This window comes from Pteronotus mesoamericanus, unplaced genomic scaffold, assembly GCF_021234165.1.
Source record: "Pteronotus mesoamericanus isolate MK-2021 breed Mesoamerican mustached bat unplaced genomic scaffold, CSHL_Meso_final contig_20, whole genome shotgun sequence".
NCBI classification, from domain to species: Eukaryota; Metazoa; Chordata; class Mammalia; order Chiroptera; family Mormoopidae; genus Pteronotus; species Pteronotus mesoamericanus.
Genome location: NW_026555085.1, coordinates 70459029 through 70482631, shown reverse-complemented (window position 1 = coordinate 70482631; position 23603 = coordinate 70459029). Strand labels below are relative to the sequence as shown.

Below are 23603 nucleotides of genomic sequence, written 5' to 3'. Positions count from 1 at the left end.
TTGTTGTTTTTTTTGAAATTTATTGTTGTTCAGTTACAGTTGTCTCGTCTTTTTCCCCATTGCTCTCCCCTACCCCGTCTCCCCGACTCCCACGGTCAATCCCATGCATGGTCCATTCCCATGAGTCCTCTATTTGTGTTCTTTTGCTTGCCCCTTCCCCTTTTTATTCTGCCGTTATTCCCCTCTCCTCCCCTCTCTGGTCATCATCTGTTCTTTATTTCCAAGCCTCTGGTTTTATTTTACTCATTTGTTTTGTTGATTAGGTTCCACTTAGTTTTTATTTGCAAAACAGAAACAAAATTGTTTGGTATCATGTATTGTTCAGTTGAAGAGCTCAGCTGTCAAAGAGATCAGGACTAAGTCAGAGTACTGAATTGGGATCTTAACCATGTGTCCTTGGGAAGACAACCTCATTGCTCTTAGCACAAGATGATCTTCCAGATTTGCGAATCCTGCTCAGCCCTACCGCCAACACACAGAGATCTATTCCTTTGGCACCTTTCCTAGCATGCCATGAGCTCTCACATGCAAGTTCAGCTGTTTTATAAATAAATAGGTAACTGCTTTTCAGACCATCAAACAATTAAGTTGTGCAAAAGAGAAAGATAAAAAAGAAAAAAATGTCCTTAAAATGTTATATAGTCATCCAGTCTCTCATCCTCTAAATCTCTCTCTCTTTCTCTAATTATAACTAGATACACAATTGTTAACACTAATTCCATAAGTGTACAGTTTTGTTGGATCTAAACCTATAGTTTGGTTTATTTTTTTCATAGATGTTGATATCACACAAGTGTAGAAAAATAATGCTCATTTCTCTACCTTGAAAGAATAAGGCATAGAATAAGCATAAATAATACAATTTTGTGGATCTTTGGGTTCTATAATATAATAAAAGTAAGCAACCTTTCCAAAGGCATCCTTGAAATAAAGTGTCTACGGTGGGCCTCAGGCAGATTGCTTCCTTGAATCCTGTGAATTTTCGAAGATTTGGTAGGTACTGGACATCCAGCCCCTATTACTATGGAGACCAGTGACTCCTCCATAAAAAAATTTGTTTTTCCCATATGAAAAATATTTAAGGGTATAAGTCATCATTCTGATATTAAGTTTTAGGAAAGCCACATCTATATACAAAATTGCTTTGACCAGTAAGCAAACTTAGTGCAACAGCCCCCTCTAGTGTGGTGGAAGTGCCCCAGGAGGAAACTGGAGTAACCACTTTCTGGGTCCATCAAGTGTGAGTCCTCTGGTGGATTTTCTGTCCTTGTAATATCAGATGGCTTTTGACTCTCCAGCAGAAGCTTACTTCTCTAAAAACGGTCAATTTTCCTATACTTGGGTTTCTTGCTACCTATTATTCATTTGCCTTTTAACCAAGGTACTAAACATGTAATACTAAATAACCTACAATCAATACATTAAAAAACATAAAAATTAATTCAGTATTCTTTTAAGGAATCTGGGACAGGCAGTAAGATATATCCTTAAATTAATTCACTAAAAATAATCAAATGACTCAAACACAATCCAGGCACCAAAGTCTTTTAAAAATTTATTTATTTATAGCATCACTATTGACTTAGATTTTACATGACTGGGATAGAAAGTTCCAGAATCCTACTCTTCTATTACATTACCTAGCACACCACGGGTGCTCACATATTAGCTCTGATGTTTTATATTCACTCAATTATACTTGCTCTGCCCTGAGCACTCTGTTATGGGCTAGCAGTGCCGTGGAAAACAGGAAAGACAAGAGGCTTCAAGTTGGTACTAGTGCTGTGAAGGAAGAAAAGGGTTCCTTACAGTGAATGGTAGGAGGCCTGCCTTGGGAAGCATGGCTAGGTAAGGCTTCTCTGTGGAGGTGGCATTTACCTTGATGGCTGAAGGACTAAAACGACCTTGCCATGGGAGGTGCCAGGGGAAGAATGTTTTAGGCAGGGAGATCTGCAAATGCAAAGAGCCTCGGAAGGAACAGGGCCTGATGTATTATAGGAGCTGCCACAGGACAGAATAGCTAAGCAGAATGAACTGAATAGGGCAGTGATAAGAACTGAGGTTGGAAAATTAGGCAAGGGATGAATTATGCAGGACCTTGTATGTCTTGGAAAGAAACTGATATCTTATTTTAGTCGTAAGCCAAACTTTCGGTCAAGAGGGAGGCATAAGAAAATGTGCTTCGCCTCCTCAAGCAACCACAGAAAGAATTACAACTATATCTAAAAACAAATGCCACATAGAACCATCAGAAAATCGAACTGTATGGAAGTCAGACAACCAATGATTTAAAGAAGCCACATTCATCCAGTTGGGTAGGAGGTGCAGAGATGTGGTGTGGCATGGAGAGATGGGGGTGGCAGAATAGGCAGTTTCACATTCACATATGGTGGGTAAAAATTGGGAGGGATGCCTTGGGAGCCAGCAATCCCAGCCTCAAACCAGACCACACAGCCCAGGGTTCCAGTGCCAGGAGGATAAATTCCCATAACTTCTAGCTGTAAAAACCAGTGGGGTTTGGGGTGGCAGAAGAAACTGCCAGATTTTCAAGAGACTCTACTTAAAGGGCCAGCACAGACTTAGAATGAATGCAAACCTATCTTCTCTGGGATCCAGCACCAGTGTAACAGCTGGAAGGGCTCCAGTTGCATACAGGGAGTAAAGGAAGTGACTGAAAACAGGGTGAGTGCTGGGCAAACCTCCAAAAACCAGGCAGCAGCATTGTCCCCTTTCTAAGCCCTCCCATCACAGAGATCCACAAAGTAGTGAAGCAGGTTGCCACACCCTGGCAGTTACATAAGCCTCTGCCCCATACAATTTACAGGTGCCCTTTTTACAATAGGCCATGCTATTAAGACAGGGAGTCAAAGCAGCACTATCTGATACATAGAAACAAGCACAGGCAGGCTGCCAAATTGAGGAGACAAAAAAATAGGTTCCCAAATGAAAGAACAGAACAAAACCCCAGAAAAAAGAACTACATGAAATGGAGATAAGCAATCTGTCAGATGCAGAGTTCAAAACATTGGTGCTCAGGATGCTCAAAGAACTCATTGAGTATGGCAACAACATAAAAAAGACCCAGGCAGACATGAAGGTTACACAAAACGAAATAAAGAAAAATCTACAGGGAACCAACAATGGAGGGGACGAAGCCAGGATTCAAATCAACAATTTGAAACGTAAAGAATAAATAAACATTCAACCAGAACAGAATGAAGAACAAGAATTCAAAAAAAAATGAGGATAGTATAAGGAATCTCTGGGACACCTCCAAAAGTGCTAACATCTGAATCATAGGGGTGCCAGAAGGAGAAGAGGAAGAGCAAGAAACTGAAAACTTATTTGAAAAAATAATGAAAGAAAACCTCCTTAACTTGGCAAAGGAAATAGACATATAAGTCCAGGAAGCACAGAGTCCCAAACAAATTGGACCCGAAGAGGACCACTCAAAGAGACATGATAATTAAAATGCTGAAGTTTAAAGATATAGAGAGAACCTTAAAAACAGCAAGAAAAAAGCAGAAAGTTACCTACAAAGGAGTTTGCATAAGACTGTCAGCTGATTTCTCAAAAGAAACTTTGCAGGCAAGAAGGGACTGGCAAGAGGTATTCAAAGTGATGAAAAGCAAGGACCTACAGCCTAGATTACTCTATCCTGCAAAGCCCTCATTTAGAATGGAAGGACAGATAAAGGGCATCCCAGACAAGGTAAAGCTAAAGGAGTTCATCATCACCAAGCCATTATTACATGAAATGTTAAAGAGACTTATTTAAGGAAAAGAAGATCAAAACTATGAACATTAAAATGGCAACAAATTCACAACTATCAACAACTGAATCTAAAAAAAAACAAGCCAAGCAAACAAGCAGAACAGAAACAAAATCATAGACATGGAGATCATTGGGAGGGTTATCAGCTGGGAGGGATAAAGGAAAGAATGGGAGAAAAGGTGATGGATTAAGAAGCATAATTGGTAGGTACAAAATAGACAAGAGGAGGTTAAGAATAGTATAGGAAATGGAGGAGCCAAAGAACTTGTATGCATGACCCATGGACATGGACTAAGGAGGGGATTGCTGGAGGGAATGGGGGTACCAGGCAGAGGGGGGCAAAGAAAGAAAAATTGGGACAACTGTAATAGCATAACCAATAAAATATATTTTTAAAAAGGGAAAAAAAGAAGCCTTTGAGGAGTAAGTAATAGGTGGCTAATAGCTGATCTATTGCAATGCATTTTTTTAAAAAAATGACTGGCTACTGTGCAGAGAAGGGATTGGAAGGAGAAAAGCATGGGAGGAGGCCAGCGAGCAGTTTAGTGTCATAGTCTGTGCAAGAGATGCCGCTGGCTTTGCTCAGCATGGAATGGAGATGAAGGGAGGTGTCCGGGTGTATGAAGACTCAACAAGTCTGGTGATAGACTGGATGTAGGTAGCGAGGGGATAGAGGGCATCAAGGATACCCTTGGGTTCTTAAAGGTTCTGGTGAATTTATAAACCGGGTGAACTGTGATGCCATTTCCTGAGATGGAGAGAATTGAAGAAGGATCAGTTTTTCAGGGAGAATAAAAAGCTCCATTTTGAACGTGTTAAATTGTAAATGCTTATATATTCTCCTAGAGGATTTGTCCAGTAGGGAGCTAGATATATAATTGGCAGGCCCAGAGGGGAGGTGTGACTTTATAATCGTAATTGGTAAGCCAAGCAGAGTAAGAAAACACAGACACACAGTAGTTGTACTCTACTCGTCAGGCTACCCTGGGGATGCGTCAAGCTTTAATATTTTAAATGAATTTTTTAAAATCATAGAAATTAAATTTAGGGGGAGGTGAGTAGAATGCATAAACCATCACAGTTAATCACTTTGCTGGGTCAATCAGTGTTTTTGTGTGTGAATATCCTGTTCTGTGAGCAAAGCATAGTCAGCCGAATGAACACACGACGGAATCGACAGTGGGAATGCAGTATTGCTGCAGTTGGCTGGTTTGCTGTTCTTAGATGGACATTAGCTCCCTAATGGACTTTAACAACGCCCTGGAAGACCCGACTTGCTGTCCATGCAGGGTTTTCAAACAATCAATCAACATGATGAAACAAATGAACTGTATTAATTTTTGACTGACAACTACATAATGGCTGCAATAACTACATTTATAGACAGAGCATGTGTATAACCATTTCTTAATTGAAATGTTTCCTTTCTCACTGAAGATAGAATTCATTCACTCTCGTCCTCATGCACCAAAAGACTAGAGACTAAAGAGATTGGAAAGAACACTGTCAGCTAATATTGACTGAGGACTTGCTACGTGTCATTTACTATGTACCTTATATACATTAATTAATTAATCCTCACAACAGTATAATACCATTACTACTCTTATCCTCTTTATACAGATATGGAAATGAGCTCATAGAATGTATCAGTCAAGAAACACAGTCTATATCAGGTTCAGTAGGGGAAATTTAATATGGGACACAAATTATAAAGATGTTTGAATGGATGACAGGGGAAATGGGGATGGGGAGGCAGTGCAGAGATTAGTAATAACAGTAGGTTGCACCCTGGAGCTAGAGAGACCCAGTGAAGAGGCCATGCTGCCAGGGGTCAGTAGGTAGGGGACCCAGTAGAGGTAGCATCGCAGAGGAGACTCAGCCCTTTCTAGAGACCCAGCACCAAACAGAGAGAAACAGGGAGGAATGCCCTGGTTTTCTTCTCCCACCCTCCAATCTCCTACTGCCTCCCATTGGCCAAGTCTAGCTAGAAGCCACTTACAAAGGCACCATGACTGGGAAGTGTAGTTATATGAGCCTCTACAAGACATAGCAAGTAAAGGCCAGAAGCAGATGGATCTAAGAGTAAACAGGCAAAAGGCCAGAACACAGAGGGAGTGACTTGCCATCAGGTCACAAAGACCACCTGACTTTGAATTCTGAGCACATACCACTATCTGAAGTATTTACTTACTATGAAGAGAAATGGGTCCTTGAAGGAGTATCCTGTTGGACTTGAGTGAGCATCCCATTTTCCATGTGATGATATATATATGATCTATAAGTATATATGATATATATATGATCTATAAGTATATATATGATCTAAGTATATATAAGTATATATATACTTATACTATATATGATGTATACATGTATATGATGGACACATGTGTATGAGAGCATATGATGTGATTATGTGATATATACATGTACATAGTATGTGTTTATATATGTTGTATATATTTTATTCTATTATTTTCTTTGGGATCTTACTGGTGTTCTGTCTTTCATTTGATTTTTAAAATGTTATTTTTAATTTTTAAAAATAAAGTCTAAGTAAGATGGTTTCTCAGAACATACGTGTAAGGCTAAGCCTGTAAGGGGCACCAGGCTGGCAGGGTTTGCTCAGAGAGTGCACATTAGTCCCACCACAGGCAGCCATGAACTTGGTCAAGTCACTTCAACTCCCCAGGCCTCTGATTCAACATTGGTTTAAAAAAAAGGGGGGGTGTATTCTTACCCTGGTTGGTGTGGCTCAGTTGGTTGGAGTGTTGTCTTGTAAACCAAAAAGTTGTGGGTTCGATTCCCAGTCAGGGCACATGCTTAGATTTTAGGGCCGGTACAAGAGGCAACCTATTGATGTTTCTCTCTGAAATTGATGTTTCTCTCCCTCCCTTCCCCTTGCTTTAAAATGAATAAGCATGTCTTTGGGTGAGAATAAAAACAAACAAACAGCAACAACAAAAAAGGTGTATTCTTAGTTTTCCTTAAGTTCCTTTCTGCTCTGTCGTTCCATTATTCCATCTTCAGGGAAAGGTCAACTGTCCTGTTTTAGCCTCCAGAAAAAAACAAAACACACATCACCCACAAGATGGAAAGGGAAGGAGCCCTTTGTATCCTACAGACCTGCACTAACTGACCCATAGCACACTTTTCCTTTCCTCTGACATTTGACTTTCACATCAGCTTACATTTGTTCACACATCCTTTAGCACTACATGGCAAATGGGATAAAGAGAATGTCTAAGTTATTTATTAGATTTTCAACTGTGACTTGACCACACCCGCTCCCCATTTTAACCGTATTAGGTCCAATATTTTACTTGAATTTGATGATTACATAACCAGACCCAGTTTTTCTGTTCGGTAGAGTCAAACAGAGAAATAAAAATAAACAACAATAACTGTTATCGTCTTGCTTTTAATTGCTTTGTATCTTGCAATTGGTCAATGTTATAGGAAAATGAGAGAATCTTAGTTTTTCAAAAAATGCCTCCCAAGTCCAAAAAATATAAAACACATTTATTATTCCACTTACTCCGTAGGAAAGAAACATCTTTTTACTCTGAGACAGTAGCAAGCATATGAGCTGTTCATGAGACTGTCTGCGGTGAGAGCTGATGTGGAGAGAAGGAAGTGGGAGAAGGGCATTGACAGATGGCGGGAGATGAAGAGAGTTCGGACTCCAGCCTCTTAGCAAAGGCGCTCCGAGCTCTCCAGCAAGGAACACACAGCAATCAGGGCTCGGGCGCTGGGGGGACTTCCCAAAGCATGGAGGGGACGCTTTTGGAGGATGCTGACCCCCTGATGTGTCCCTGCCTCTCTGGTCCATGCGTCCCAGCAACCATCCCCCAGTTCCACAGAAAGTAAGTGCAATGTCAAGCCTAAATAATTCTGCCATCCTCTTGTCATTCATTCATTTGCTTACTTAAAAAAAAAATTACTCATTGAATTTGTGCCTAGAATTGAGCTAAACAATAGAACCTTGGATAGGTCAGGATGACATAATAAGGACAAAGGTAGCCTTGTGGGGGTGGGGGGAAGGAAGTTTCAAACCCAACCCTATCACTGCTTTAGAAAGAACATGATGAATATTTGATTTCCTTTCTAGACCATTTTGGCCTCATTTCCCATCAGGAATTAAACAAATTGCTCTATAATGTGTTCCTTTTACCCATCTCTTCATCATTTCTGACTGCAGGGGATTGACATTTTAATGGTAATATGAGAGCTCAGAATAAAACTACCTTTTAATGACACATTTAACTAACATGGAATTGTAACAGAACCTCAGTGGATGTGCACATGACATCCACATAATTAGAGAGCAAATTATTTTTTATTATTGCTACAACTATTAATATAAAATTAATTTATACTCACGGACCACTGCATGTGAAGCATTACCAAGCACAGGTAACATTTTGTTTCCTGGTGCTGAGAATCACAAAGGTCAATACGTCTGCCACCTGCAGCTAGTTTCCTTTCCCAGCTGCCCTCTTCACCTCCCTCCCTTCTCCTCTTTACTGATTTTCATCTCATGGTAACATTCTATAGCAAAACTCAGGAGAAATTAATTAAATGGCAGGACTTTGTGACAGACACAAGGGCTGATCAGCCCTTGAAGTCACTAGAGATAATCCCCAGGGAGAATCACGCATAACTTGGTAGCTTGCAGTGTGCCTTCAGGAGGAATTACCTCAGCAGCAAGTCGCTTTAGATGCTTTGAGGCCAGGAGTAGTAGGTAAAGTGGTGCTGGGGAGTTGTCCTCACTCTTGGAAGCAGAATTTGACTAAGCAGTTAATTCCATCAAAGCTCATATAAATGGTAGATGGCTCAAGCAGCCAGCTTCAGGGTGGGGAACCCCGTGTATTTTCACTGCAATTTACATTCAGTGTGCACACAATTTCCAAGTACCCCCATAAGCAAGCTCTGTGCTCATTGCTGGAACTCTTGTGTCTTGGTATAGACACTGAGGGCTGATGGTATGAAATGTCAGTCTCTTCTAGAATTTTCTGTGTGATCATTAGAACATCATCTAGGATCTCAAGTCCTATGCCTTTATTAAAAAAAAATTAGGAGAAAAATGATTTTTAGAAACAAGTGAAATCTGAGATGCCTTTGATGACCACTACCCAGCTCAACATGTCTCTGGTATTTTTTACCAAGTCCATTCTGAGATCAATTAACTGTTTCTTATGTGCAAAATGCTCCCATCTGAAAAAGTTTTTATGGGCTCAGAATGTCCATTACATCGTTTTTCGATCATGCCTTTTTGTTAAGTTCCATTTTTCCCCCAGTACCAAAGTACCACTCCTTAATGATCACATCAGTTTTGTGTTTCTTGGCGAGTGTAAATTGCTGCCATTTCTGTCCCACCACTGCCTCGGGGCATTCCTTCCTTTGGGTTGGTCTTTAACCTAATGACATACTTCTGTGTCTACACTAAGGACATCTTGACGATGATAATGGGCAGAAGCTCAATTAGGAAACATTATAAATCACCCAGTTCAGTCTCTTATGGTGTGCAAGAATTCCTACAATGACAAGAGAATTTCACTTTCTTTTGTCTCCGGCATTCTAAATCCTTTCATTGTTTGTGCCCTGCCCACATTACTCTTGAAACATCTCTCTCAGGTTCACTAAAAACAGCATCTTACCTATCTGCCAATCCCAGGGCACCTTTAACAGCTCCTTGTGCTCCATGATAGCTCTGCAAATTAAAAGAAAGCAGGCCTGATGAGCAAGATTATGATATACCTTCTTCTTCTCTCATGAAGCAACCAATTGAATTTCAAAACTGCCACTGGGGACACAGAGGCAAGTCTGAGTTGGCAGAGCGAGGTTTACCTTCAAGGATCTTGTCAGGGGCCCCAGCAGCGGTGGCAGTGTGCCAGTAGGCATGGTGGAGCTCAAACCTCCCACTGCCCTGCAAACCCAAGCAGTCTGCCTATAGCCTTTGTTTCTTCTGGCTTGGACGCTTCCTGCAAAGTAAATGGCGGGGCTGGAAAAACTCCTGTGCTTGCAGTTGTAATCAATTTTCTGACTGAGCACTGTCTAGGGCAGTGATTCTCACACTTAAATGTGCTAAAAAGTCATCTAGAGAGCATGCTGAAACAGTTTCCTGGGCCCTATTCCTAGAGACGCTGATTCCATAGATCTGGGAGGGGACCGTGGGTGTGCGTGTAGGAGCAGTTCTCGTGCGATGCCAGTGCCGCCGGGCCGAGCAGCGCACTGGGAGAACCGCTCCTCTAGAGGACGATGGGGAGGCGAGGCGGCGCCACGCCACCAGCATTACTTGGTCTCAGTGGGTCCTCGATGCATCCCATGTGCCAAACCCACCCATATGCCACTTCCATTGTTTTGGTGGCAGTGTCTCTGAAGGGCTCTTTTGGCTCCAATGGACTGCAACCAAAGCAAATAAACACTAGATCTCTGAATATATATTTTGGATTCAAGAATAATAATCCATAAAACGAGCCATCCATCTACAAAATGTTGGTTCCGAATAGCTGAACTAGGCGATTTCTTTTCCTCTCACAAATCTAAAGCACCAAATTTAGGAGCTTTAAAATGCCATCATGCTTTAAAAAATGAACTGAAAATAAATCCTTGAAGAGCCTTCCTATCTTTGTGTCTTGTCTGCTGTGGAGCTTTTTACCTTTATCTGAAGGTACAGAAACTTGGAGGATTCTTAGAAACAGTCTATTTGCAAAACATGTTTAAGGTGATGCCAAAATATCTTCCATAAATAATTTCAGACACTGAACCACTACAGTTACAAAGTATGTGCTTTGTAGAAAGTGATTTGGTGAAGTCAGAATTGCTTGTATTGTAAAAACAGATTTGGTGAAATTAGGCTGGAAGAGATACATTTATTCAGCTCTTATGTGAAACTAAAATATATGCTTTTTTTCCTGATGAAAAATTATACTTTATTTGACATTTATTCTCACCACAATTTCTGAGGCACAAGTAAGTGATGACTTATATGTTCCAAAGCCAGAATTATTGCAAAATTTATGTTTTTGACTTTTTGAGGTTTAGTGAATGTCTGAGTTATATCTTCACCTGTTTAAGGAAAATGGAAATGCTAAATTTCTAAGAGATGACTTTGATATATGATTCACTCATGCAAATCCACAGGCAATAAAAGAAAAAAATGTATAAAAGGGCAAATTTAAACTGTAAGATTTCTAGTGACAGTTGTCACTAGTAAACAGAATGTCCCTTTTGGGAAGTGCATCAAATCATGGCATTTACACTTAGTTTTTCTATTTCTTTAAGTAAAATCCCACTGGCTGCTTTGGGAGAATCAATGTACTTCTACTGGTTTCTTGTAAATTATCTTCAAAGTCCATTGAAAGTTTTTCTAATAATTCATAATAAACTTTTTTAGTTTGGAAGAAATTGACTAATTAAGATATTGAGTTTTCAAACTTCATGTGGGAGGATGGTGACAGGTTCCCAGCCTTGATTTTTATAAAGTGAAGTGATGAACCCGACACCAAAGAAAAAATTTGTAAGCATAAGTCCCACTAGTCTCTGCTGCCTGCTATTTTCTTGTTTTTACTCACAATTGAATTCCACTGAAAAATGCCCCGAAGAGTCCGATCATTCCCAGAAATTCCACTCGGCTCAGGGTTCGGATGATGTATTCTTCCCAGACATTAGAGATACCATAGAGTGTGGCTCCTCCTAAGACCAGAAGGTCCCCAACCAGCTTATTTTCACCTAGGAACCAAAAACAGCAGAAGGAGCTTCATTCAAATTTTCCTAACAAGAATTTAGCATCAGCATAATCAGTTTCCTACAGCTATTTTATTCCGACACTTTTATAAAAGTTCTATAATTTGTCAACTGAGATTTAATAAAGTTTGTTTATGGACAGTCAGATATGTTCCACCCGGAAGTCTTCCTTAGTTAAGAGAGGGACCAATTTCTTGTAGATTTCACCATCTCCGCAAAGCCCAGCCTTCATCCAGGAGTAAGTCTATGAATATATGCTAATACATGCACATGTTATATTTGCTTCAGGGTGCTTTCCAACAGTTTAGTGAACATGGTGTAGAACAAACAGAAGCAGCCCAACTTTCCGCCCTCTCTTATATGGGAGAGAAGCTAAACTGTAGTTGAGGCTCTATTTTGACCAAGGGCAAAATGTGTACCTGCTTAGAAAACAAGAGTGAAAGGGATTGTGGGTTAAAATTTTCAACTTCCTTAAAGTAAGTAACATAAGAATAAAAATATATGCAATTCACTATCACATCAATACTTTCCTTTTTTCCATAAAAGATATCTATTTGTTTTAAACTCAGTTTTGGTTAGTTTTGGTCTACGTCCAATCTTCAAAAAAATGTACCTGGCTATTTCTTATACTTAGGCAAACTCTTTCCAGTTCAGGAAGTGGGGAGCCCGGGAAAGAGAGCGCACATCAGCAGTCGGGGAGACGTAACTGGTGGCCTGATACCCAAGTGGTGTCCAGCTCTGTCCTGTACAGTAAGTGATGGGAACCCAACGCGTGTGCTGCTCTGGGACAGGAATGGTGTGGAACAGGCAGGGGGCTCTCTCCAGCATGATTCTAAGGGAGAGCCTCAACTCGAGTAGCCCTGGATTCCCAGGTTGTCTGGAACAATCTAAAACTGTACCACCAGAATCTCACTGCTCATTTGGAAGCACTGAGGATTTTGTGGGAGTGGTTTCACATAAAAGAACCTGGGCTGGGCTTGAGGAAAGACCTCTTCATTCCCGCCCTGTGGTCACTGTGAGAGAGTACATATTCACTCGAAGTGGTGTCACTTTTTCTGAGGCAACTGCCCACTCCTGAAGGATCAGGGAGAAAGGAGAAGAAACCCTGCAAGTCAGGAGAACTGGTTGGAGTCATCCTCGAGGCAATGGAGCTCAGAATCTGGATTTGCAAGAGCCGGGAGCCCTCCCTGGGGCTGTGGGGAGCAGAAGAGTCCCTGGTGAGAGACCAGACCTTGTGGGAGGCCCCTGTGGCTTCTTCTGGGGAAGTTAAGGTTGCTGTGACAGCGTGTCAACTTCAGCAACCTGATGAATCTTTTTTATGTGTCCACTAGAAAATACTGACAAAACTTTTTATTTTAAGTAGTTTGCTTGAAGAATAACCTGTAAAATTTTAAAAAATCCATTACTAAAATTCTAATGAGCATGACTTGGTCACTTTTCATTCAGGAGCCATTTTAGAACCTTGTGATGACCCGGGGTTGTTACTATGAATGTCAATTATTGTTGCACCAGTGAAGTGTGGAGGTGCTGCTTAATAGAATTCTTGGTTAATGAAATTAATTTTATATGAATGGATTCAGGAAAGCGAAATTCTCATGAAGCGTTTTAATAGAAACTAAGGGAATATCAATCTACCTTGTAAAAGTCCTAAAAAGGGGCCAGAAACAGTCTCACTAATCTTTTACAAAATCTACATTTGTACAGTTATGGCCTTTTCCATTAACTATCCTTTGATTTTATTAAACCTACTCCCTTTGAGTGATAATTATTGTTAATAATAATATAATTTTGTGTAACTATAGGTTCAGAAGTATTTTCTGGTTATTAGTGGCAAAATGATTAAGTGTTACTTATTAATATTTCATTAGTATATTCATCAATTTTAAATCATTTAAAAATGCATACATATACAGTCTACATGTATAAAAATTTAGTTGATTAAATATAATTAAATTATCTGGGACATGATTTTACCCAACTGTATTATATGATGAAGTATTTGACAGAAGTATAAGAAATTACTAAAACTAATGTTTTATATCTAGTTAACTGGAAATTACATGTAACTCCATGGTTTATGTACTGTTAATGCACCTAACATGGTAGTGCCGGTTTGTGTGCAATGCTCACTGGGAAAATTATGTTATACCCAGCAAATGTCATTTATGTATGTATGAAACCACAATGAGTGATTATGTTGTGCTACTTGTTACCTTGTGTACTTTCCCTCTGCCTCTGTTTTCTTATACAATAGGGCGGAGGGGCCTGGGCTGTGACTTATTTAGCTTTATACGGTGTGGTCCTTAGCGTGGATCCTGACATGCTGTAAGTTCTCAGTAAATGTTTAAATGAATCAAGCCGACTAAAAAGGTCAATGGCTTTCAACAGGTGGACATATGTTCTAATCACATCTCTGCCACTTATTAGCTATTGAACATTGGATGAGCTATAGTATCTTTCTACACTTCACCTTTCCTTATTTTAAAATGAGGCTATTGTGAGAATACAGTAAAATAATGTAAAATGCTTAGCATATCATCTGGCCCTCATTAAACATTCACTAAATGGTGGTTAAATAGGGTGAATCAATCATTCCCTTTCAACAGTTAGCTACCTGTCTCTTTGTGTTGGCCATTTCCCATTTTGGATTGTTTCTTGGCACTCATCAGCCCAGTAATAACCATTTTGCAAAAATTGGTTGTCCTTATTAGAACTTCTGTTTAATTATTAGAAACACCGTGTTTGGAGGGATATCTGTGTCTACAAGGCAACAGGAGGAGAAAAGGAAAGGCTGTTCAAAATCATTACTTTCCACTAGATCAAAAATTAAATGGTGAATTATACTATTCAGGAGTGTTGAAAGGCTATTAATGCAATTAATGAAAATGAACTCATCCCACTGAGTATTTTTGAGTTTTAAATGTGATCAACTGCCTTGTTTTCCTGGGAGTCTTTGGGTTTCCCAAGTGGCCGGGGAAGCCCATCCATTGTGGGAAATCTGGGACAGTCACTCACCCTAATTTACTATAATAGAACAGCTGTGCATTTCTTTGAAGAATCACAATTATGGGAAAAAAATGTTAAGTGGTACAGCAGAAAGAATAACGGCTAGAATTCACATTGAGGCCACACCTTTTAGTATTGGTGTGCCCTTGCACAAGTGTCTTATCTTTCCTGAGCCTTGACTTCTCCACCAGCAAAAATGAGAATAAAAGTGCTTTTTTGCACAATTAGGAGGATTAAATGAGATAATGCATGTGAAAGTACCTTGCACCAATAAAATTGTCATTTTTACTCAGTTGCGTTTATATAGCTCCCCCAAAATATATTCTTTCTTGAAATAAATACAAAATTATGTCTAATAAGAAAAATGTTGTTATGAGTATCTAGCATCTTTGATAAGTGAACTATAAGACACAGTAAATGTATTGTGGTAGAAAAGAAATATTTTGAGGAGCAAGAAATACCTTGTATAATAAGGAGCTATTTTAATTAAGTTTTATCTTAATCCTATTACTTTCTAACGTTCTCATTTAATCCATCCGTTTTCTGAGGAAAGTAGAAATGTTATGGGAAAGTATCTCTTTGGCCTTACTAAGTCATTTTTATACACTCTAACATCAGTAACAGTCTGAGGAGCCACCTTTATCGCATGTCTTTTCCCCTGTGCCGATGCAAAATCCTGGAAATGCAGAGATGGTCTTCAGAGCAGACCTATAATGCCAGACCAGAGTAAGGTGGCAAAGAGAAAATGCACTGATAGGCCCACTGATTTTACTGACAAACTTGAAAAAGACATCTCCTTTCAGGTGAGCTCACAGACATGGACTCTTCCTAGGGTAGATGATCACTTGTGCCTGTGACAAGCACAAAATTGGAACATGGTGGGTGTTTGTGTCCTTTCCACATTAAATCCCACTATAGGCTCCAAGACAGAGTCTGCAATACCGCGGACTGCAGACGTCTTCTCTCCACCTCTGGAAACCACCTCAGATCAGCGTTCCCCAGAAGATTAATAGCAATTTGATGAGGACATCTTGAAGCCTTACCTTGTACACTTATGACTGCTACCAAAAAACTTTCCTCCAGAACAAAAAACAAAGAATTCATGAAGAGACTAAACTTAGCTCTCTCTCAAGTATTCCTAATCTTAGTCTTTAAACTTTAAATTTTTAAAAAGATTTTATTTATTTATTTTTAGAGAGAGGGGAAGAGAGGGAGAAAGAGAAGGAGAGAGACATCGGCGTGAGAGAGAAACATTGATCTATTGCCTCTCTTGTACGCCCTGACTGGGGACCAAACCCACAACCCAACCATGTGCCCTGCCTTGGAATTTAAACTTTAAATCTCCATTAGGCCTATATATCAATCTTCATCAAGTAGTATGAAAGCTCAGTCTATCTCTGACTTGGGAGACAAAGAGTTGGGAGGTGGTAGGTGCGGGGTGGGGAAGGTGCCTGTGGCTCAGGAATGGCCCGACCAGCTAGTCTGGGCCAGGCAGCTCTGGCCCCCAAAACATTCTCCAAGTGGGTCATGGCTCTCACCTTTAAACATGGTTTCTGAATTCTTGTAGAAAGAGCTTAAAACCTATATTTTGCTTCTTTTATTCACTCAAGAAATGTATTTAGCACATCCTATGTGCCACCGTTCTAGGTGCGAGGAATGAAGCATGAATAAGATAGAGGCAGTGTGAAGACCAGGTTCATTTTTGCTACCCAACAATGACCATTTTTTGTCTTGCCTCAGCCTTATCCACAGAGACAGGACTCCTGGTGAACACACGGAGACTCACCTGCTCCCTGGTGCCTTCCCACAAGCACATCTGCTCCCACCATGCAGCCCATCCCCAGGATGCAGACGACGATACCGATGAAGTGCACAGCCTTGTATCGGATCAGCAGGAAGAACCAGGAGAGTAAAATCACGACCGGGATCACAAAACAGTCCAGGAGCTACGGGCAGGAAGGTAAAGAACAGTAGGAGGTTCGGGGGGAAGCTTTTCACGCAATAAAGAAACATGTCTTAGCTCTGTTGAAAGGCTATTTCCCTTGAACCTGCCGTTTTATGTAGAGCCAAAACTGATGCAATTAAAACAGATTCAAAAACAAACACAAATTAGCTTTCCTTAAACATCCCCTAGAGGAAAAGGGATAAGGCAAATGGATAAGACAGGCTGGGGGAAGATTCTCCTGCCCCTATTGTCTCAGGACAGCTTGGCTGCCTGGGTCCCCCAGTGTCCTGGCCCCACAGGAACACCTCGCATGCTGGGAGAATACGCTGAGCCACTTTAGATGGTCCCGCCACTTCGGGAATACATCTGGGAATGGGAGGCAAGGGGACAAAGGTCTTACAATGCTTTATAAGTTGTTAGAATATGCACAAAAATTAAAATTAATTTCTCCCACACAACTGTCTTCTCACAACCAGTAAAAGTTACTGTGATCTGTGTTTGAAATTTTACTCTTAAAAAAATTGCTCTAAATGTAATACAAATATTAATCTCAGAAATTTACAGGTAACTTAAACATGCTGTTATAAAAAAGAGTAATAAAAGCAAGAAGGTTGAACATAATTTAGAAAAAATTAACTTTGATTTCATTTCTTTTTTTAGTGATGAATCCCAAACTTACTTTTATTTTTGTTATTGTTACTGTGTTTTTTACCTTTTTATTGTATTTTTTCATTACCATTTAACCCTCTTATACATCTTGCACAAATTGCGAGATTCCATCTAACAGCCCTGAGAATTGGTGAAGAATTCACCCTGACTGTGTAGACCGTGTAGTGAGATAACATGGTGAAGTGAGAAGACCACTGTGCCCAGGGCCAGATATCTGAAATTGGGTGCTCGGTCCTTGTTATAGCAGTGTGACCTTGTGCACATCATAAACTCAGGAAGCCTCAGTTTCCTGTTAGTAGAAGAAGATAACAGTTCCTACTGACTTTCCCCAGAGATTGTAGTGAAGCTCAGAAATATTACAATTGAAAGCCTTTTGCAAATCACTTGGGCCCCGATGCCGGTTGATAGTCCTGTTTCCAAACACATGCTCTGGGTTCCAAGAACTGGTTGTTTCTCCCATGCCCTGGTGATGCAGTGACTTTTGGATACTTGATGTAAAGCAGCGTCTCCACCAGACAAACATATGGCCCACTGGACTTCAATCTTCATATACCAAATGAGAAACTGATGAGCTTGTCCCATTGCCCAGTACAGTTCTTCTGCTGGAATCCTCAACAAGTGGCCCTGCCCACAGCAGCCAAATACAGGATGGTGACCCCTAATATTCTTTCACTCTTACTGCTACATCTTACTGATCACTGAGTTCTGCCAATTCCATCTTTTAAACGTCTCTCAGATCTACTTACTCATGGCACCTTCTCCCACTTCCACCACCTAGACTGAGATAGTATCAATTACAAAAATTAATATGGAATTATTAGAATAATGTCTAACTTCCCAACTTGCCCAGAGATTCGTGAGAGCAGGAATATATTCTTAGTACCCAAAACCCTGTTGGGCTCATAAATATCCAATAATAGTTATTGGATAAGTATTATATTCCAATAAGTACTAAGTATCCAATAATAGTTATTGAACAAATACATATAATAATTTTTAATAATCAGGAACATCAAAATAGAGGCTGAAAAACGTTTTTTGTACAATAGTCTACCCCCTTTCCCATGGTTTCACTTTGCTCAGTTTTAGTTACCCACAGTCAATAATACCATCTGAAAATATTACATGGAAAATTCCATCTGAAAATACTACATGGAAAATTTCAGAAATAAACAATTCATGAGTTTTAAATCGCACCTATTCTGAGTAGCATGATGAAACCTCATGCTGTCCCACTCTGACCTACCAAAGACTGCACAGGATGTGAGTCATCCCTTTGTCCCCTGTATCTGTTCTGTTTGTGACACTCACCTGTATGTGTCACTTAGTAGCAGTCTCAACTAGCAGATCAACTGTCATGGTATCGTGCTGCTTGTGTTCACATAACTCTTATTTTACTTATATTGTCATAATTGTTCTATTATATTTTATTAGTAGTTGTTGTTATTCTGTTCTTGTGTCCAGTTTATAAGTTAAACTTTACTATAGGTATGTATGTACCCCAAAAAACATAGTGTATATAGGGTTCCATATTATTTGTGGTTTCAGGCATCCACTGGGGTTCTTAGAATAGGTCCCGCATGAATAAGGGGGTTTACTGTATTTGCAAAGCATCCCCGATTGTCAGAGTGGCTTTTTGGCACCGAAACAGCACTTAGAATCTCCTTTTCCCCTAAAGCTTTTTGTGACCTGGGCAAATCCTTATGCTTCTCTAAACAGTGGTCTTCTCCTTCGCAAAATGAAACAACCAATCAGAATGCAGGCTGCCCCTGGGCTGCTGTGAGATGATAAGGTGATGAAGGGCCTTGTGAATAGTCATCTAACACTGTGACGGCCGGGGGTGGGGGGGGGTGGGGGGGGGCCCGAGCCCAGAGGAGACAGCGCTCCTGGAGGGGAGGAGCCCGTGGCTGGGAGGATTGTGCTATAGCACAGGGGTTGCTCGTTGCATAGTTAATTGGCAAGTTAATGACCCTACCTGATGTGGTAAAATGCTCTAAGGCAGGTTTTACAACTGGCCTCAAATGCCATTTAAGTATATGAAGAAATTTCAGTTTGCCAGTGAAAATTGTTCACGGGGCATAAAACAGTGTTTTGTTTTAAAAAGTAGAAATGATCTAATCAACAGTTAAAGTATTTAGGTACGCGCTCCACAACTGGGATTTCCTTATCTGGCTGAAGCCCTTGGTCAACGGAGCCGAGGGCCTCCATCCCTGGATCACTGAAGCAAACTAGGCTGTCCCCCAGTCTCCGGGAAGGACCGAAGCAAGCCTTTCTGGCTCTCAGTGTCATTAGCGCTCCCTAAGCACATGATGAGTCCTGGCATCTATTCCCTTAATGAATTGAGCTAAAACCAAAAACAAAAATAAAACCCCTTATTTGTAAATTCCAGGTGCTATGGATAGGGAAGACTTTTAGGAAGGACAGAAGGAGAAAGAAGAATACAAATCCAAACCCAGGTTTCTAAGACATTTTCAGCGAGGGAGGTGGTGCCCGGCACCCAGAGGAGGTCGGGAACGGGCGGCTGAGTGAGGTAACGAACGCGCAGCCACTTGGTGTCGCTGACTGTCAGAAGGGACTTTAGAGATAACAAGGGCTACGACTAGCCTTTGGGTGGGACAATTCTTCATTTTGCAGGACTGCCCCATATTCTAAACAAACAAACAACAAAAAAGACTCCTAGAGATTTACAAGTGCCCCTTGGGGGCAGTGTCTCCCCAGTTTAGAATCACTGTGGCCCCTTTATTTAAAAGTTAGGCACTCAGATGTTTCAAGAGAAGTGATGTGCTTAATGTCATACAAATTGTTGGTACCAGAAGCAGTTCTGTCATGATTCTTTTAAAACAATATTTTAAAGAAGATCAGTTATAGAATTGCTACAGGTGGAGGTCTCACCAAGGTATCTGTAAGCTACAGAAAAGAAACCATTTGGTAGCTGATGTTGGTAAACAAACTATTATTTTTCAGTGATTTTTGGCTCCAGCCTTTCTGCTGTGGTCATATAAGACATATGGACAAAATGATTTTCCAATAGTTTTCTGGTGGCTTAACTCCTCAGCTAAGTGGTTGTTCAAGTAATAAAAGAGAGAAGCATTATAACAGATGCCTGTTAAAAAAGGAAAAAGAACCAAGAAACCTTCTGATTCTGTCATTAGCCTGCTTAACATATTCACTTTTCTTTGCATACATTTCTATAGCCAAAAGAAAATTATAACATATCAGTACCCAAAAATAAACAAATACTGTTTCACTATCATCTTTTGTTCTAAAAATTCTCAACATTAAAAATACTTTGGAAAGAAAAGTGTTTATTACCTCTTAAGTGCAGGTAGAATTTTTCCCCTAAAAGACTTGCACTAATTGTGCACTTCTCTGTTGTTAATCCTCGGACAATACCCAGCAGAGAGGCCCACAGTTCCAAGCTACCTGATTTTACCGATGGAGATGCTGAGACACACCATGCTTAATGACTGGGGCAAATTCTCTTACGTCATGGTGATGGAGCAAGGATTGTTATTTGAACTTGGCAGTTTTAAATACCATTTACAGTAAATTGTATTAAGTTTACATTTATAGTTTGCACAGCACATGATATTTTTACTTAATCTTTGTAACAGCTCCTTAAGGGAGTTATGACTATACCCTTTTTTATAGATGAGGAAACCGAGAATGTAAGAGCAAAGCGAGTGTCAGGGTTGGGGCTAAAATACTACTCTGGAATCTAGATCAGAGTGTAAGTGCCCTTTTTAAGTTATTTAATTTTTAATAAAAATCTGTGTTGACATTACTTTTAGGACAACAGAATGAGTCAACATAAATGACATTAAAGTTGTCTTTATTGTGTAAGTATAGTATATTGGAAGATGGCGGCACCATTTAAGTGTTTGCTTTCTCCTCTCCCCAGCTTCGTTCAGCCCATCTCTTACCACTGGCACTCCCCCTGCAGTCTTTAATCACAAATGCCAATGCTGCCTCCATGTGCAACCACCCCCAGACCACCTCAGTCTGGTCTTCATGCTCACTCGTTGAGACTCTCCCTCACCCTAACATCGTCACTACACTCACCTAGTAGTGTCCTGGAGGCGACGTATGTTCAGCCTGTCAGTGAAATCTGCTTTTACAGACTGCAAAGCCTTCGTATAGTGGATAAGTGCAATGTTTCTTGTATCTTGTATTTTCTTCAACAAATGTCTCTATTTTTCATAGTACATGGTTGGATACCTTCTGGACTGACCTTGTATGGTGACTGGATGTGTGTCTGTGTCCCTGTAACATCTTTGTGAGTATATCTTAAATGGTAGAACTCTGGAAGTCACTACATTTACCTGGCTGATTGAGGCCAACTGGAACTTGGATGAGTATGATCATACAATGTTTTTGACTTACAGAAATTCATTGCATAATCACCATCATAGAATGATACGGTTGTGTAGTTAAATGCAGTTTTGTTATGTGACTCTCAAAATTGATGCAAAGTGATTAAATAAGAAAAGCAAAATAAATCCCGTCCTCATGACACATCTTATAACCAAGTCTAAGCTCAAGAATGTCACCTGTGGTGTGATACCTTAGTAGCCCTGTCAATATCATATTTGTCATTGGGTTACTCAAGCCTCTCTCTTTCCCCCACCCTCCTCCCATATCACTATCTGTATCTCATCTTTAAGCAGTTGGTATTGCCAGCAAAACATCCAGACCAGAGGCTTCCTCTGGCACTGGTTGATGAAGGAATTTAGTGAAATTTAGTTTTAGTAGACTTAGTCTTAGCCTTTAAAAATGTGCTTACTGCAAAATGACCCAACATCTCCTACATTTGGGTTTGGATTTGGGGAATATTAAATGAAAGATATAGATTTGCCAAAATCTATATTTGAGGCAAATCTTTATCTTCCTCCAAATTCTTATAGAACTTCAAATGAAATTTTGAATGTACATATTTGTATTTACTGTAGTTGCTGGGAAATCTCAGCTGGAAATGAAGTATGCATTTCAAAAAGGGCAATGTGGCATGGATGTCAGATAAACATAGTACAAATTTTTTATTTATTTTAATCTAAACAGAAAATGTAGATTGTCACATAGCACTTAAAGTAAATGTTATATTTTAGGCTATTTTTAACTCTTTTCTTTGAGTTGATTATACAAAATTTTACCAAACTAATCCAAAGAATAAACAAAACTTATTTATTTTTAAAAGAATGTATAGCTTTGCCTGGAGGTGCAAGAAAAGACCAGTAGGTTGGCTGTACCTTTCCATAAAAGCAAGAAGCAATTTCTTCTAAAAGATCAAATTTGTAACTTACATTTTTTTCCCCTTTCAAAGAGTTACTTTAATTCATGCGGGAAAAAAAAGAACCCCAAAAACAAACACCAGAGCATCATAAAGGTCATCAAGTTAGCATGTCAGAGTATTTTATGTTTTCTGAACTTGTGCTTTTATATGCTTTTAACACAGATGAAGATGATGGGGAAATACATGCAACTAAAATGCGAGAAATGTTCTGCAAATTAAAAACAGACATTTTAGGAAATCTCCAAAACATTCCCATTTTGTACTTATAGACTTAAAAACTCAGTCTGGCTTGTTCTTTATCTTCAACTAATGTCCCCCAAATATCTTTGGAAAAGCTGAGTATTGCATTATGTTTCCACTTAGATAAAATGTCTATATTTGTGGGTTGTCTTCTGTGTCTAAAATGATACAGGTAATGTTTTCCTTGCTAATGATGGATGCTTGTGGTTCAAATCATTTACTTCTCTCCTCTGGATTCTACTTGAGAAAAAATAATAGCTTGACCCATCTGGAAAGGCCAATTTTATAGGTTAGAGTGTTTGAATACTGACAATTTCACATGATTCACCCAAGAAACCCAAGGAACCAAATGGAGCTCAGACACCAGCATATTAACATTAGGCCTAGACCGTGGAAGGCAGTGTTGTCTTTTATGTCCCATTCCAAAGTTAACTTAAGCCTAAACTTCCTTAGACAGATACACAGGGAGAAATGGGCATCAAGCGTTGGACTCTATCGTAGGGGTCCTTGCAGCAAGGGACAGTCCTTGCCAGTCCTAAAGCAGGCAGAAATGAAACACTCTGAAGATGGTTCTTTTCCACCTTTTTGTTTCCTTTTAAGGCATAACAACCTAACCAAGAGGTGAAGCCCCCAACTGGACACCGAATTAGCTATTTTCTCTTTTGAGTGGAGCAAGAAGGACAGGAGAAAGAGGAAGGATCTCCATTCTTCCAGCGTTTGGAAGGGAATGGAAGTCTTCTCTGGTCTGGGTGGTACCGTGGGGAGAACAGGAGTCTCTCCCCATTCTTTCCACATCGCACTTGGTGTGGGGAACAGATATGTTTGTTTTTTGATTGTAGATCTCAATACCATAATATGAATCATAAAAATCTCTGAAAGGAGAAAGTCAGAATCTGTAAAAATAAAGTGTTAACAATGGCTATCTTG

General features: G+C 39.9%; 1 protein-coding gene across 1 annotated transcript in view; it reads right to left on the bottom strand.

Annotated features, from left to right (window-relative positions):
• Positions 1-23603, bottom strand: part of SLC35F1 (solute carrier family 35 member F1) — a 357318-nt gene that overhangs the window by 34515 nt on the left and 299200 nt on the right. Inside the window, exons 4-6 of the mRNA XM_054569875.1 lie at positions 16319-16478; positions 11355-11511; positions 9438-9490 (exon numbers count right to left, since the gene is read on the bottom strand). Of these exons, the coding sequence (XP_054425850.1) occupies positions 9438-9490; positions 11355-11511; positions 16319-16478 (370 nt within the window). The remainder of the gene's footprint in view (positions 1-9437; positions 9491-11354; positions 11512-16318; positions 16479-23603) is intronic.